Source organism: Bison bison, unplaced genomic scaffold, assembly GCF_000754665.1.
Source record: "Bison bison bison isolate TAMUID 2011002044 unplaced genomic scaffold, Bison_UMD1.0 scf7180017864239, whole genome shotgun sequence".
Classification (NCBI taxonomy): domain Eukaryota; kingdom Metazoa; phylum Chordata; class Mammalia; order Artiodactyla; family Bovidae; genus Bison; species Bison bison.
The window spans coordinates 4,749,050-4,767,382 of NW_011494811.1; the positions used below are offsets into that span (position 1 = coordinate 4,749,050).

At 34.1% G+C, this 18,333-nt stretch overlaps 1 protein-coding gene across 2 annotated transcripts in view; it reads right to left on the reverse strand.

Annotated features, from left to right (window-relative positions):
• GPHN (gephyrin) overlaps window positions 1–18,333 on the reverse strand; it is a 533,352-nt gene that overhangs the window by 257,056 nt on the left and 257,963 nt on the right. For both annotated transcript variants that reach the window (XM_010846738.1, XM_010846740.1), the window contains one exon: window positions 5,864–5,958. In XM_010846738.1, coding sequence (XP_010845040.1) covers window positions 5,864–5,958 — 95 coding nt within the window. The remainder of the gene's footprint in view (window positions 1–5,863; window positions 5,959–18,333) is intronic.

Here is an 18,333-nt window from a genome sequence, read left to right on the forward strand (position 1 = left end):
TTTGCTCTTGGGTATCCTAATCCTTAAATATCTGGCTTCCAAAAGGGGGAAAAGAGAAAAATCTAGGGGACATTAAAAAAAAAAAAAAAAGGCACTGTCCCTTTAATTCTCCTTGAAGTTATTTCATTTGGTGGAAATTACAACAATGGTAATCTGCCTTTGTCTATATCTCTACAATGCAAAGCAATAATTTACAAATAAAACCTAGATCCCTAATAATTGACAAATGAGGTTCTAGTTGCCCACTCTGTCTCCCACAAGCATGCTTGTGTTGGCTGCCTGCCATGCAGTTAGAGGGTTGGGGAGTACATAGATACTACTATTGGGGGCAAAATTGATTAAAATTAACCACAATTTACCAGCCAAACCAACCCCTGGAAGCTGCCAGCCTTTCAATATACTCAAGATATCCAAAATTGTTGTATTAGATTCTGTTAGTCCAACTGTTGCTTAGGTCAAGAAATGGATTCCTTTCTATTGTCTTCTTCCCAGTTCCCTTCTACAGCCTTTTATAAACTAAGTATATTTTATTTTAGGTTAAAAAACAGAAGCACTTCAAAATGGCAATACTGTTTTTGACAGTTATTATTTTAAATGATCCATGCCATTTTAACATGTTTTAAAAAATACTTAGGATAACTGAATTCACTGCTATAAAAATTTAAATCCAATGTATTTTCCTTAAATATATTTTCCCTTAAAAAACTTTTTAACAATAGTTGTGTGAAACCATTTTTGGCACCAAATGGAAAGAGTTAACTGCTCCCCAATAGCAGTGCATGTGTCTGAGTGTTTATGTTCAGTCATGGACTAGATGAGGCTGAGATTAAATTGGCAATAAATCACGGGAAAAATGATTAGTCCTACTTCACACATTAAAAACTAACTACAGACTTCATCTCCTACTTCAGAAGATAGAGACACTATGGAAAATTACATATAATAAAAAATAAGCTGAATATTTAAAACAATTAAAAGATGGGTTATTAAGTATTACAACAGTAAATCTCTTTATAAAATGAAAAACTGCTTATTACTTTTTCCTTTTACAAATTTAGATATTCATATAGTAGTTTTTCTTAGTGAGGAAATCTATATAGGACCTCATAACATTTCCATGAGCTATGTGAAGTCACTAAAAAACTAAGCAGAGATTACAAATCAAGTTAATGACTGAACTGAGAATAAAACAAGGATAAATTATGCCTCAGTGTGTAACCACAGTGGTTGCTCTATTACTGTTAACGACATTTAGAACCAAAAGTATTTGATCTCTTTAAAAAGTGAGTAGGGCATAAATTATAGATTTGTGAGCTTATATGCTATAATTTTGTGGGCAATTCAATTAGCTACTAGGACTGGAAGTGCTAAACTTAGCTGAGTAAATTTCCCAAGGTCACCTAGAGAGTAAATGCTAAGTTATAAAGTAAAAGATCTGATTTTTAAAACAGAGTTCTTTCTCCATGAGTGTTGACCAAGATAGCAGAACCTTAACTAAGGCTCTCCTATTGATTGTGGGGAAAATATCAAAGATTGACTATCTGAGAACTCTGAACATAAATAATTGCAGATAGACTGGGGACAGAAGTCAGAACTTGAATAATAACACTGATTGGGGCTAATTCCAGTTACAGAACTGCACTACTATGGTCATGATGGTATAAGCAGAAGAACCCAGTAAGAAGACATATCTATCTGGTAAAGTCTAGAAGTGTGAGTGAGAAGAAGCTCTGTTATTTTTTATTTTTTCCTTTTCTTTTGCCTTTGCCCTGAAGGTGGTCCAATTGTATGGAACTGCATAATAGCACAGGGGATTAATACTCTACAAGAAATATCTTCTATTCCCAGTTTCCTTACCTAGAAGCTATTTCTTGTAGAGCAGTAACTGGGAACTGCAGAGTACAGGGAAATGCTTAGAGAGGAGACAGCTGGTGAAGGTGGATTTCTTAATTCTGAGAATGAACTGACACAAGTCCCAGGCTTACTCCTGAGCAAAGCATGTGTGACAGACTCAAAGAAGTATAAGAAAGGTTTAAAAAATATTTATATACTCCACTGCCCAATTCTCAAGCTAATTCTTAAATCGTTCATGTGCTGGCAGACCCAAACACAATAGCAAAGGCTGACTCACCATCCATATAAAGTGAGACAGAATTTTCAACATGAATCCAATCAGATTGGTTGCTAAAACTAGCTAACAAACTAACTCTCTCCAGAGAATTTTAACAGAGGCCAAAGGTTTAAAAGATAATACTCAAAATGTCCAGGATATAATCCAGTATTACTCAACATAGAAAGAAATCAAGAAAATCTGACCACCTATTACAGAAAAAGAAAATCAACAGATGTCAACTTCAGGGTGATTCAGATATTGGAGTTGTCAGAAAAACAACATTAAGCAGCAATTATAAAACCATTTTCCATGAAATAAAGGTCAACCCTTCTGAAATAAAAGCAAAGACAGAAGTTCTTAGAAAAGAAATAGAGCCATAAAAAATAGCTGAATATAAATTTTAGAACTGAAAATACTGCAACTGTAATTTTAAAATTCACTGCCTAGGCTCACAGGCAAAATTAAGATGAAAGAGGAAAAATGTCAATGAACTTTAAGATAGATTAACATAAACAATCTGAAGAATAGGATAAAAATGAGTTTTAAAAAAAGTGAACATCAGAGACCTGTGATACATTATTAAAATATGTGCAATTCATGTCACAAAAGTACCAGAAGTAAATGAGAAAGAGATACGTACAGAAAAAGAAAAAATCTGAAAACTTAATGGCTAATTCCCAAATTTGGTTAAAGACATAGTTTTAAAAGAAACTCTTTTAACCCAAAAGCATAAACTCAAAAAAAAAAAAACCAAAAAAACCCACATCCAGATACATAATAATCAAATTGTTGAAATCAAAGATAAAGAAAAAATATCTTCAAAGCATCCAGAGAATAAAAAATAACACATATAAGGAAATATCAATTCAAATGGTTGTGGATTTCTCCATAGGAACTATGGACCTAGAAGAGAGTGGAATGACACTTTTTTAAATGCTGAACTGTTAATCCAGAATTCTATATCTAGTGAAAATATCCTTCAGGAATAAAGGTAAGATAAAGACATTTCCAGATGAATGAAAGTATTAAAAGGTTTTGCTAGCACACTTGATCTAAGAACTGGAACTCTGAACCAGTAACAACACAGTGGTGATCAACACTTAAACTTACTTTGAATCAACTGTTCTAAGCACTTAAATGGACTTGTTTACTTAATTCAAGAAGGCTGGTACTATTAACATCCTCATTGTAGAGATGAGAAAAAGAAATACGTGATATAGCTAGTAACAGAGCCAGAATAGAACCCAAGCAATCTTGAGTTCAGAGACAATGGTCTTAACCATTACTTACTACAATCTTCCAACTTGTTAAAAAAAAAAAAAAAAAACACCTGGAAAATATTAAGTTAACGAAATAGATGGAAGCCATTTAAACAGATTAAGTAACTTTACTTAAGTAAATAATTAAATAATTATTATATTATTAAATTGTTAAGTATTAAATAGGAAGGCAAGGCACCAACTTGATGTATTACTTTATCCTGAAAAATATTCTATTAAAACTAGGATGAAACATCGAGTTAGCAATAGTAATCATAAAAATAAACCCTTTTTTGAGTACTTACTATGTGTCAGAAATTGTTTTGGAGCTGAGGATGTAAAATGAATAAGATAAAGCAGCTGATCTTAACACAAATTTGTATTTTATACAAATTAGGTAAAACAGACAAGAAAGTAAATGATTATAACATAGCATGTACAAAGCCTCAAGTACATACAAGGCAAAAATTCTATAGAAAGGAGGCATCAATTTAATCAAGGCTATTAAAAAAATTTTTTTTAATGCTTTGAAAAGCACAAAAAAATAAATATTAAGGGAAACAGCCCATAATTGCTTTTCCATAACTCATGTGGACTACTATCTCTGTTTCAATTTTGTAAATAAACTCTCAGTTAATAGGTTATGGAAATAAAAGTCAGAAGAATCTGTTACCATGCTGTATATACATTTTAATTTTCAAAGCCTTCAGTCTAAGAATGATGAACTCATTCCAAAATACTTAAAATCAGCTCCTATTAATTTATTTTCATTCACTGGGCAGGCCAGTACTCAGTAATTATGTGAATTTAGAAGGCAGAGGAGATATTAATCCAGAAAATTTTTCAATAAGGCAAAAGCACTGTTTCTATACTGGATCAGGAAAGCTACATTCAGTTTAAGAAGTTACCTTAACAGTTATAAGGAAAAAGTTCTCCAGATAAATGGGGGATCTTTAAGGTAAGGACCATGTCTTACTTTTCTTTCCACACTTAGTATTCCTAATGGCTAATACAAGGCCTGACAAATAGATTATTTTGAATAATAATAATTCAAGAGTTTGTTGAATTAGATTTTTATTATAAAGTAATTAACAAGAGATGAAGTTTAATTCTATCTTGACTATATTCCTTGTATACCAAGAAAGAGTTCTTATATTCAAGGACTACTACTTAATTCCATAGAGAAAAGGAACCAGAGGTGACCTGTGATCTCCTATGGGCAGGTACTATAAGTAAGGGTGAAAAAAGAACAGCGTAAGAGAATCAGTGTAAGTTTGTTAAAGACTAGCACGGACTTTTAAATTAAAGATATCAAGTTACTTTAGTTCTTTTCTTGGTCTTATTATATGAAATGTTATAATATAGTACTTGTAACAGAAAAGAAAGTACAGTAACTGATGACGCGCTCACTTTTCTCTGTAGCTGCGCTTCAAGTGGCTGCCACTTATAGGATACAAACTTAGTCTAAGTTACAGAAAGGGCATTATAACTCATTCTATGCATTAAATAGACATATTTACTTTTATATTCATTTTGCAAACAGGATCAATAAACAACTGTAAATAATGGTAGAGAAATCCTTCCAATTATAAAGTTACTATGTATTTTCTAGATTGCTCTGAGATCAACTATGTAAATCAAAGGTCATTAAATCAACAAGTTGACAGTTCTGTCTTTACCTTAAATGATGTCTGTTGTTCCTGTTAAAGGGGATTTTAATCTAATAATTACTAAAATAATAAAAAATAACTAAACTATCAAATTGAGGATGGATGTCACCACGTAGGTCAATGAATCATAGTTTTAAATATACTAATTTAATATACTAGCCTTCTCTGGTGACTCAAACAGTAAAGAATTTGCCTGCAATGGAGGAGGTCCAGGTTCCATCCCTGGATTTGGAAGATCCCCTGGAAATGGTAACCCACTCCAGCATTCTTGCCTGGAAAGCCCATGGACAGAGGAGCCTGGTGGGTTACAGTCCATGTGGTTGCAAAGACTCTGACACAACTGAGTGACTAACACTTTGAATATATATTATTGATTTTCTTTTCATGACCATACATCAATATGCCTATTTACAAATGGAAATTAAGTTTCTAACCTGTAAACACCTATTAAAAGACTCTATTGCTTAGTTTTATTAAATTAGGATTTAATGACAACTAAGGAAAATTAATTGATGACTATAATCTCAAAAAAAAAGAATATACTGCATCTTAAAAAACTGGACTCTTCTTGGGGTTATAATTGATTACTTTCAGCAGTAATATGATATTTTCTAAGTTTCAACATAATATGCAAAAAAATAAAAAAAGGATAAAGAACTTGAAAGAAACTGTGGCCAAGATTTAGACAGGATGCTGAGACTTTGGGAGGTGGGGGCAGAATTAAGTGGTATGACTATAAAGTTTCTTAGGTTTCTCAGTCTATTGTAGTGATTACTGGTGTGGAATTAATTTTCTTTGCACCACTTTGGTGACTTTCTTACCTAGAGAGCATGCCCAGAGGTGTAACATTAAGTGATCCCATCAGCATTGCCAGGGCCATCCCTGGTGCTTCCCGTTCTATTACTTCTTTTGTGGCCTGTAATTAAAGATTAAATAGCAGACTGAGTGAAATTAACCAAAAATAAGGAAGGCAGAGTAGCAAAATTAACTTAAAAAATAATTATAGATCATGCTATCTATTAATATAAACCATACTTTGTAGTGCTCCAATTTTTTTTTAAGGCTTAAAGATTCAATTCTTTGGGACCACTGAATGAAAGCTGAAAACCAGGACATTGAGGGAACTTTTATATTAGTAGATCTTTCTTATCCCTTATAACTCAGAAGTGTTTGACAGCAATATCATCTTGCTTAACCTTAATTTTAAAATTAAGCCTCAGATTGTTAAAATGGCTCAACAGATTTTCACAGAACAAGAAATCTGGGTATTTTTCTTTGTCTATTACTCTTGAAATAATTAGTCCCTAAAAATCTGAGAACCCCTTGTATCTCTCCTAGCTCGATGATTTTATGATATAATACAGGGAACTCAACAAATCATCAAGTCAATTTTCTCCATAAATTGGGTAGAAGAAAAACTCTAGATTCTTTTCCAAATCTTCAATATAAATTATATATCTGTTTTAAAAAGGAATTAATAAAGTGATAGGCTTTAAGTATATAAGTTTTAAGATAGGGCATTCTTAAGTATGGTTAAATGTGAAATAGGTATTGAAGGCATGAAAATTTCATTTTCTAAAGGTCAACCGAAATATGTATATATTATCATAATGTGATGGTAAAGATATGCTTTATGCTAAAGTTGGGAGTGAAGTACATGATTTAATTCATTTCTAATCCTCTTTTTACATATGTAGCATGCTATAATAATTGGGAGCAACACAGGAAGAAAGCATGCAAAATAAAGTATTATAGTAAATAAGAAGAAAGGCAAACAAAATAAAAAGCAAGTTATGGAAAATAGAGTGAAAGGTTGATATTTCAATATTTCATTAGAAGTAGAGTGATCATCCTAAATAAGGCCATCGCTCTAGGCAACCTTTACACTGGTAAGTGTCTCATCTAGCCTAATAGCCTACATTTTACAATGACGGCGCAGGTTGCTGTAACAGTTCAATAGACTTTCAGAGTAAGAAATCTGGGAAGAGCAGTTAAAATGTGGCACTATGTGCTACATCCAGTTGATGCTATAAATAAGCTTTTAAGATGCATATAAATTACTTAGTTATATAGGATAAAGGATTGACAGATGATATTATCTACTGGTTCACTGAATCCCAGCATAATGTAATATTTAATAGTGTCAGAAATTTTAAAGAAAAATTAACACTAACATAATGCTTTTCAACAAAACCTGCTTTATAAATAAAGGGCCAGCAGGAAGGAAAAATGGACATTCTTAAATTCTTAAGTTTGGAAGTTAACCACTTTCATTAAAATATACAGCTAAAATTTGTTCAGCTAGTATACAGAATCTACCCCCATGTTTTCCAAATTCAATAAATCTGGTATGATTTTGAGGTCTCCGGGGAAGAAAGTCTATTTCCATGTTAAAATTGCTTTACTGAAGTTTACAACTTCTTCGGAACCTTAAAATCTTAAAGCCCTAAAAAATCAAGAAAGGCATGTTACTGAGAACGATCTTAAAAGAGCTCTTTGCATAGAGTTTATATTGATTTCATTATCTGTTTGAAAAAGTCACCTAAGCAATGTCTGACATTTCATGAATTTGTAGGTCCACATAAAGATGATGTAATCCAAAGCAGAGTAGCGTGCTTTATTTAAGGACAAGGAAGAAAATATCAACAGATAGCTAAGAGGAACTCTTTCACTTAGACACTTCAAAGCACAGCATTTATCCATCCATACAACAAATATTATTAAGCATCTACTATGTACTAGGTAGAATTCTATGCACTGATACTGCAACAGTGAATAAAACAAACTTATACGAGTATGTAAACTCACTGTCATCTAGTATGTGAAAAATTAAATTGACAAATTACATATGAGAATTACCTAAAGGATATGCAATTTATTCATTTTTCTAGATCCTCTAAGATACACCATGGATTTGGCTAGACCATGATGGTCTACTTGGAAAGGCTTGTCCCAATTTTAAAAGAATTGTTTTATTGGACTTTGCTTTTGTAGTATGGAGTGGGATACAATTAAATGGCTCAGCAAAACTCATATTTATTAGCAAGTATTTGAGGCAATTGCTCACCACACTACACCAAGGTCTTCTTTAGAAGAAATTCTTTAAGTATCACAACTAGAAATGGTCATTCTTTTATGATACCAGTTTGTTTTTAAAATTATAATGATTGTGAATCAAGTTATCCTTGAGAACAGAGACAAATTTATGAATTTATTTTTAAGTAGGCTTACTGAATACATGGGGCTTCCCTGGCAGCTTAGACAGTAAAGAATCTCCCTGCAATGCAAAAGATCCAAGTCTCATCCCTGAGTTGGGAAGATGCCTTGGAGAAGGTAATGGCTACCTACAACAGTATTCTTGCCTGGCGAATTCCATGGACAGAGTAGCCTAGCGAGCACAGTCCATGGGATTGCAAAATGTCAGACACTACTGAGCAACTAATACTTTCACTGAACACAACCTAATTTCGTCTTATTTTTCCTTGCCTTATTTTTCCACATTTATCTTATTAAAAATTCTGCCGTGTTTTGTGTATTTGGCTAAGTCATCTTAAATATTTTATAATGTATTAGTAAATATATGGATGAGAGATGGATGAATGTATGTATTCTTACACAGAGGACTTCCTCTTTTCCAAATGTAATTTAGGAAAGACAGCTAATTCTTTCCCAAGACTTTCTACAGAATGTTGGCCTATAGACATAAATCTTGTACAGCTGAGAACATAGGAGGAAAATACATGTAGAGCAGTGATGCCACTGAAAGGCATTGGTGCTGAGTGAGGAGGGAGACTCTAGGACTAGACACAAACCAACGCTTTTGCTTATATTTTCTTAAATAATGCGCAAACATAGTTTTTCTCACATCTACATCAAATGTATCTTTTCCCTGTTTGGTGTAGCAAAATGATCAATATCTGTGAAGTCAGACAATATCACCACATTGTTAAGGTCCTAAGAGTAAGGACTGGATCTGGTGAAGCCCCTACCATAGTGGCCAACATATACAATACATACTCAATCAATATTTGTTGAATAAGAGGAATGAATAAATGAACCCATATAGCTTTGAAATCTGGCCTTATCACTTACTTGCTTTGTAATTAGAACAAAATATTTTACCTCTCTGAGCTTCGGTATACTTACAAACAAAATGGAGCTAATAATTAAGCATACCTACATTTTATGATTAAGTTATATGAGTAAATCACCTAGCATAGAGTAGGTATTCAATACTCGTCAATTTTCTCTAGGCCTCTGATTTCCAATCTTACATCTTCATAGTTTTTATTATACCAGTTAGAAAAGAGATACAATTCAAAAATCCAGAAACCAAACCTAGCAACAGTGGTTGAGAACCAAAGGTGAGGGGAAAGAGAACAGAGAGCAAGAACCCAAAAATAAGAACATTGGCAGTGGGGGGCAGGAAGATGAATACTGAAATCACGGTATCTAAAGGATCAAACAGCCAAACAAAGTAGAGATTAGAAGAATGAACAGGAGGGCATGAGCTGGGTAGAAACATTTGTGAACTGTAAATGGGAAGGCTCAACTAGAAGGCAAAGAGCAGGAAAATAAAAGTTAATTTGGAATAAAATAAGAAAAAAATATCTGTATAGGTTATTAGAAAATCCAAATAGAATAGTAGTTCTAACAATTGTAGCTTTATTCCTTTGATCATATATACTAGGATGATACATGTAGATAAAAGAAGGTTATTAGTATCTATTAACAAGTAGATAATAAGCAATCATTATCTATTCACAATCAATGGCAAAAGAGATGCCATTAAAAGTATGAAATCACTTTTCTTATTAATATTTAGCTTAAGTTGTTTCCCACTTTATTATTAATTTGATTACCACATTCTTTTTATCCTTGAGAAATAGTAGAAATTTATATTCTTACTTCAGATATAACCCTTTTTGTACTAGTAGATTCCGAAACAATGAGGTTTACTTACATTTACCTTTTACCTACACTCTTTAAATAAGACATTTTATTTTTAACTTTTAGATACTTGCTAAACTTTGAAGGTTGCAACTTCCATGGAAAATCACTTATTGTGATCTTTTTCTTTTACGCTTGATACTTTGAAGATAACATTAAAGTAAAAATGATGCTTCAAAGACTGCTCAAGTTGCAAAAAAAATAAAAGGGTGTCATAAATAATGATTCCATAGCCCAGGGAACCTGTCAACGAAGTTTGGGTCCATTTTTACCTTCATAGAAAAAAATCACCTTGAAAAATGTTATTGCCAACAGGCAATGATGTTCAAGTATGCACAGAACACACAATAGGTAAATGTAAATGTGTAGAAATTCTTTGTATGTATGGTGGTAGTAAAAAAATCACACAGTAGAGTGCTTTTATTTTTACAGATATACTTTAGTTAATTAGGTATAATTTGTACATAAATATTTACATAATTGTTACTTGAGTATACAATTTCCTAACAATTACTACGGAGTCTTCTGCTAATTAAACAATTTTAAATAACAAAGACTATCTTTGAAACACTAGTAAACTTGCTAAGCTATCCAGGTGGAATATGATTACAGAAGTGGTTCTCAAACTTTAGTGTGCATCAGGATCTTATAGAAACCTTGTTAAACAATGATTGCTGGGCCATACCCAGAGATTTTGATTCAGAACATATAGTTGGGGTCTCAAAATTTTCATTTCTAACAAGTTTCCAGGTTATGTTTGTGATCCTGGTCAGAGGACTACACTTTGAAAAACACACCACAGATAGGAGAAATGAGATTGATTATAATGTGCACAACTTGCTGTAATATTCATATTCATCTTATATTCAATTTTGTAAAACAGACTGAAATAAATTTAATGATCCTTCATCAGAGCAAAATATAGACCTTAGTGAGGAGATAAATTAGGTAAAAATAGGCAGTTTAATGCCAACTAATTAAACTTTCCTGACTCTATTCACTAATGCCAGCCAACTACATAAATTTTATTTTACACTTTAAAAAATGGTTATAATAAACAATCCATATCTTGTCCCTATAAGTATTCCATGGTACAGAGAAGTTATTTTTAATATATTTTTTCCTCAGGACTATATCCAAGTGAAGTCGTTCAGTAGTGTCTGACTCTTTGCAACCCCATGGACTGTAGCATACCACGCTTCTCCATCCATGGGATTCTCCAGGCAAGAGTACTGGAGTGGGTTGCCATTTCCTTTTCCAGGGACCGTCCCGACCCAGGGATGGAACCCGGGTCTCCTGCATTGTAGGCAGACGCTTTACCGTCTGAGCCACAAGGGATGAATAAAATTTACATAGAGGACTCTTAGGGATGTTCAAGGAACACAAATATAAATTTACTCTTTTCTCCCCTCAATTAAGAAGCACAGTGGAAGTACGAGTCACATTATTATAAAGGCAATTTCTATTTTAATTAACTGAAGACACTCATTTACATATTTCATTAATTTTATATTGCTAATTACAAACATCTTTCAACCAATCACAACATATCAGTGAATCAACAATGTGACCAAATGGTTAAAGACTATTGCCACAAAGGAGAAGCTGCAACCAAGTAATGAAAATATTAATAGTTATTCCAGTTTTACTTAGGAGATACATACCTATTTGTAATGTATTTCTTTTTGGAGCTTTAGCTTTCTTAGATATTTACTATTCTAAGCCTATTTCTTAGTCTTTTTCCACTCCTAGAAGAAGCAGAAAAGTTTTCAAAATGGAGATACTCCATTATGTTTTTCAGTTAAAGCTATACAATACTTAAGTAAGATCTGGTTATACTGAAAAAATCAAAGGAGACGGTAAAATAAAAATCTAAATACCACAGGCAAATTTATCTTCCAGTCCGTTCAATGAACATGTACTTTGCAACAAGCATGAGATGCTGAGTGAAGAGTCTCTTGTTTTCCATTGTTCACCTCAGTTCCCATAAGCACCACGGAGTTAACATAACACCTGCTAGTTAAGATTTTAGTGTTTAAAGATAAGTATTTTTGTACATGGCATCCCAGGTGGCGCTGTGGTAAAGAATCTGCAGAGGAGACGCAAGTTTGATCCCTGGGTTGGGAAAATCCCCTGGAGGATGAAATGGTAACCCACTTGAGTATTCTTGCACGGGAAATCCCAGGGCAGAGGAGCCTGGCAGGCTACAGTCCAGGGGGTCGCAAGGAGTCAGACATGCCTAAGCAATCGGACACATCTCTTGTATAACATGGCCCTAAAGCAAGCCAACCAATTTATCTAGCTCAACCATAGGATTTATTATAATGTTAGCTGTACAAATACATTGGGGGTGATTAAAAGATTTCTAAGTACTTTATGAAAAATCTTACCCCATTTGTTAACATTTAGATCCCAACCCTTGTTAAAGAACCAAGTTGAGTACATGTACAGAAGTAAGTACTCCTTGCTGCTGCTGCTGCTAAGTTGCTTCAATCGTGTCCAACTCTGTGTGACCCCATAGACGGCAGCCCACCAGGCTCTCCCGTCGCTGGGATTCTCCAGGCAAGAACACTGGAGTGGGTTGTCATTTCCTTCTCCAATGCATGAAAGTGAAAAGTGAAAGTGAAGTCGCTCAGTCATGTCCGACCCCCAGCGACCCCATGGACTGCAGCTTACTAGGCTCCTCCGTCCATGGGACTTTCCAGGCAAGAGCACTGGAGGAGGTTGCCACTGCCTTCTCCGAAGTACTCCTTAGTGAGTACTTATTGAGTACTTTCCTTACTCAGTGAGTACTTTTTCATATTATTTGTCTCATTTACCTAAATATTAATAATTTGATAGTCAAATTATCAAACAAATAAGGTAACTCAAATGAGTGAACTATTTTTTGTAAGAGATTTTTCACAAGAATAGCATTTATCTTTATAGTCTAATAAGTAGTCTACAAATTGTACTACTTTTTATCTCGTTACAGGAAAATGTGAGAAAATAGTGGTATTTCTACAGATTATTCACATTTTTATATATGCATTACACATTTATTCATTTTTGGCATTATGTGAAAAACAATAAAGTTCATGTTTATTGTAAGTTGTTGGTTACATCTTTTAATCTATAGAGAACAAAATATTATTAATTTGTGCTCTTCAAAGGTTGATATATAGATATGGAAAAATACCCTGTTTCTCAAATGCGAAGAAAGACGAAGTAGAAAGATGACCCAATTTGAAATTTCACTGAAAGGCTGTTGTCTGGTCAGTTAACTGGGGAATACATAACCCAGCCTCTGGATTCCAACTCCTCTGGAATTCTGTTATCTTTAGTGTTATTAGTGGTATATAATATAAGTAGAAACATAACAGAAGCTACACAAAAAAGCTACCTAAAAAGTCTACAGGTTGGATTTCCACTTTATTAATGATCATACATAATTATTAAGTTTCATCACAGCAGTGTTTTTAATGTTCATATAACAATATAAGTTAAGCTGTGCTCAAAAATCTTAAGTCAGAATAAAAGAAATAAGCTCTTACTTTAGGCTCATAAGTACTATTTGCAAATGACTCACTGACAACTGATTTTAGAAAAATTAAAACTTTGCTCTTTGCCTAAAGATACAATAATTCTCACTGGTGGATTCTTTAGAAAGTATCCACATTAGAAACATGTAATTATCACAACTAAAGTTCTTTTTCAACAAAACTAGATTTTTACCAAAACAGGCACTTGTGAAAAAGGGAGCGAAAGAAAAAAATAAGTGAGGTAAAGGAAGCAGAATAAGTGGAAGAACTGTTAAGAATAGAGAAAAATCAAAAAATAGCTCATTCTTATTTTAAATATTATTATAAGGTGTTCTATTTTGTCTTCTTATACCACCCTCAGTTTTAAAATTACAGGCCAATTGGGAAATACGAAAATGAGTACAGTGCTTCTTAAAAGCAAAGAAACCCAATACCGCTACTGTACTGAGATAACCTTAACTTAGAAGAAGTCCAATAGTAAAGATGGGAGAAAAATCTACATCCATATATATTTGGAGACTATGACATGGTGTGCATGCGTGCATGCCAAGTCTCATCAGTTATGTCCTATCTTTATGACCTTATGGACTGTACCCTGCTAAACTTCTCTGTCCATGGGATTCTCTACGCAAGAATACTGGAGTGGATTGCCATGATCTCATCCAGGGGATCTTCCTGACCTAGGGGTCAAACCTGCGTCTCCTAATGCCTCATGCATTGGCAGGAGGGTTCTTTACCACTAGCACCACCTGGGAAGCCCAGGACATGCTGTAGCTTGAATTAAATAACTTGTTCTCTTATAGCTTTGCTCATCTAAAGATTCATTTTAAACCTAATAACCTCTCACTTTATGATCAGGCCTTTTATTCATTCTATAACCTAATCGTCTTTCATTATTCACATATTAAACAAATACCAGCTTTTGTTCCTATGCTTCCAGAAATTTCTCTCTTTCTCAGCTTTCCATTTGTAAAAAGGGGCAATCATATTTGTTATCCTTCTTATAAAACTAAAGTGTTAACACAATAAAGCAGTTTTTAGTTAACTAAAAGGGTATCATAATATTTTTAATGCTAGTATGATAGTTAACATTATATATTAATACAACATAAATTTATAATGCCATGTAAAAGCTCTTATTTCTCTTACTACACTGAAAACATAAAAAGGAATACTATTACTAAGCAACATAATTCAATAATAGGAGAAATATTCACATCAGAAGGTTTTATTTATGATGCCTTTCTTACAAAACATCTATAGATATTCTCTATTTAAATACTTGACAGATTCCTATACTACATAATACAGAAGAGATACTTTATTATCTTTTTATAAGTGAAGAAACAGACTCACTAATAAATTTAATGAATAATGCAAAGCCAGTAAATCAATAAAACTTAGGCTTGTAGACTCCAATTCTGAAATTAATCCATTAAATCTAGTCGCTATGTGCTTTCAGTTTAAAAAGCACTATACCCTATACAGACAGAGGAAGGATCTCTGTACTTTGTTTAAATGCTACAGAACATAAAAATGCATAGCACCATTCCTAACATGTAGCAAGTGCTTAACAAATGTCGAATACTGAGATTTGTACTAAAACACAAATCTAAGGTCACCTATGTTGTGCAAGTTGCTATTATGCACTATAGTCAAAGAAAGTGTGAAAATTGAACAGCTCTCTCAGAGCAGTATAGAATAGAAGTTATGGGCATGTTTGTTTTCAAATGTGTGTGAATTACCAGAAGATGTCTGAAGAATGCAATATGCCAGCAATAATCTTGAAAACTTAATGAAGATTTATCAAGAAACAGCAGTTTTAGAGATACCAGTTACCAGGAATATAGCCTTGGACATTACCATAAAACCTCCAAAGTAAATTCGGAAAAGAATGTGAGAAGATTTTAGATATATTTTGAAGAAAGAAGAACTAACAGAACCTTCTGCCTTTATGTTTTCACCCAAAGGCCAACAAAAAACAGCAATGTAATTATATACTTAAGCAAAGATGGAAAAATGTAAGTATACATAACTACTTGTGGTAAATAAATTGTTCAAACTGATAAGCCAAACAAATAAATATAATTTTTTTAAATTTCCCTAACAACCATAAATTAAAAATTAAGGCTGTAAAGGCAACATCAGCCTGACAAGAGGTCAGGATGGACTAAGATCCAGGATGCTGTAAAATAATGGAACACAAAGAGGCAACATTTGACTAAACTCAAATTAATGCTCTACTTCTAATATTTATCATAATCACTTAAAACAAACAATTATACTTTATAGCAGAAAAATTTACAAAAGTCTCAAAAAAGAAAGAATGAGAAATAAATAATTCAGTGAGTTACAACCTGGAAGACATTATTTATTAAGTAAAATTGATATGTTAGAAGAAAATATTTACCTTTATTATAATGGGAAAAAAATCTCTTAACAAAGCACTTAAAAATAATGAGGCCCAATTTTGAAAAACTGTTCTAAAAAGAGGTGCAGCTATCCCATGCAAATGAAAGATCATAAAAATAAAAAGTTCTTAAAAAGGTAAATAATAGCTCTTATATCCACCCATAATTTGAAACATAAAATATTTTATCCTGTAATTATGAGAGTCTCCCAAGGAATCATAATTTACATGTGAGTGTACCCTTGTGTACACACACAGGTATATACATACACACATATACATTTTTTTTTTTTGGTATAGACCTTTGGGCTGACATCGTAGAATCAGGATCTTTAATTTAAGCTGTGAAGATCCCCAAATTTTTTCAGATCATCCAGACTATGGTACTTAGAATAACGTAGTTAACTATCCAAAAACCACCTATATTTCCTTCAAGTCTGAGATTTAGAAGTCAAAATAGAGTCTATCCTTAAACAAAACACTTCATAAAACTGAGGATAATGTATATGCGTGTATACACACAAGTACATGTCTCAGGACTGGAGTTGAGTTCTTAAGGTTAGGGTTATAGGCAACTGAATAGTTGACTTAATTAGGGCAGCTGGTCAGAATAGGAAGGAAGAAGTTAGTTCTACCTACTGAAATGAAGTGAAGTGAAAGTCGCTCAGTCGTGTCTGACTCTTTACAACCTCAGGGACTATACAGTCCATGGAACTCTCCAGGCCAGAATACTGGAGTGGGTAGCCTTTCCCTTCTCCAGGCCAGAATACTGGAGTGGGTAACCTTTCCCTTCTCCAGGCCATCTTCCAACTCAGGGATCGAACCCAGGTCTCCCGCATTGCAGGCAGATTCTTTACCAGCTGAGACTGGCACTAAGCAAATCCCATCACCTAGTCAAGAACGAGTAGATATAACCATTTCTACCAACATGTAGACAACATACACAAAAATATACACATATATACTCCTGAAGCTGCTCATGTATTGGGTTGGCCAGTACAACAGTGCCTCTTTCAGGCTACTTTGATGTTCATTTTAGCCCACATATATGCTTTATTAAGTGTCTACCTGTTCTCTATCCAAATTTTAGAACAAGTTTATTAAGAACAAGTGAACCTCAAAATAGACACTTCACACATATATGTCACAAAATGAAAACCTGTATAAAATAATTTCCAATATAACTTATTGCGGGGAGTGAGCTCCGCCCCTGGCAAAGGTCTTGAGGAAGGAGGCTTGGCATACGCAAAGGCGGGATCAAGCCTCAGGAGTCTCCCTGGAAATTCTCGAGCATCTACCCCCAAAACCAGAGTCTGCCTACTTTCTGCTTTGTGCTTTCACCTACACCCTCAGACTTTACGTAGGGGCTGTCCCCTACTACCTCTCTCTGAAACAAGAGTTAGCTTACAGCTCCAGTTAATTCCTAGGTGTGACAGTGTTTCAACCTACAAACTCCTTTGGAAATCCTCTAGCCTGCCTGAATAGGTTTTTCCAGCCACATGTGATTGCTCAGAGCCTCCCAACTGTGAGAGGCATGAGATGTTCTAAACTGTCTAAATACAGATTCCTTTGAGCAGTTAAAACATTGATTAGAAATTGTATTGGTGAAGGATTTTCACTTTTCGGGCCTATGTTTGCTGCTAAGTTTCCATATCCCTTACCTGCTGTGTCCCTGGCTGTGTATTGATTAATATAATTGGTGTAAATAGTAGCTTTAATGTTTGTAACCTGGGACCCTTGAGTTAATTCTTTTTCTTGTTATAGCCCACCACACCTCTGCTCTGTAGGAATGCAACTTTATCTAATGTTTTTGGAGGGTGGCGCTTGACTTATCACCTTTAGAGAAAAATAAGTTTTCTGAAGAAAGGGTCTTAAAATGTTAACAGGCCTCTGGGCCAGAAGATGATGCAAATCACCTAAGCTTTTGCATATGATAAGTTTGCAGGAAGAAAGCCTGGCTTGCTGCATGACTCTACCCCTTCCCCCATTATCCTCTATGCATAACTTAAGGTATAAAAACTACTTTGGAAAATAAAGTGCGGGCCTTGTTCACCGAAACTTGGTCTCCCCATGTCGTTCTTTCTTTCACCTTCTAGCTGAATTTTTCCTCTGAGGCGGGGAAGCTCGTCAAGCCTACTAATTTTGCCTGGGCTTCTAAGATCCGACCGGGGAGGCCTTAGTGTCTCCTCTCCTTTGGGAGAACGGGAGGACGCCTGCGGCCTTCGTAGGTGACGTAAATTCCCTGCTTTGGAAGTTTATTCAGCCTCTTTTCTCCACTGAATTTCCTCACTGAGCTATCCTCATCCTATTACTCTTTATATCTTTGATAAAATATTTAAATAAATAGGTCGCTGACACTGTCCCCGCTTCGAATTCCCTGGATCCATCGGGGCTGGACCCCAGCAACTTA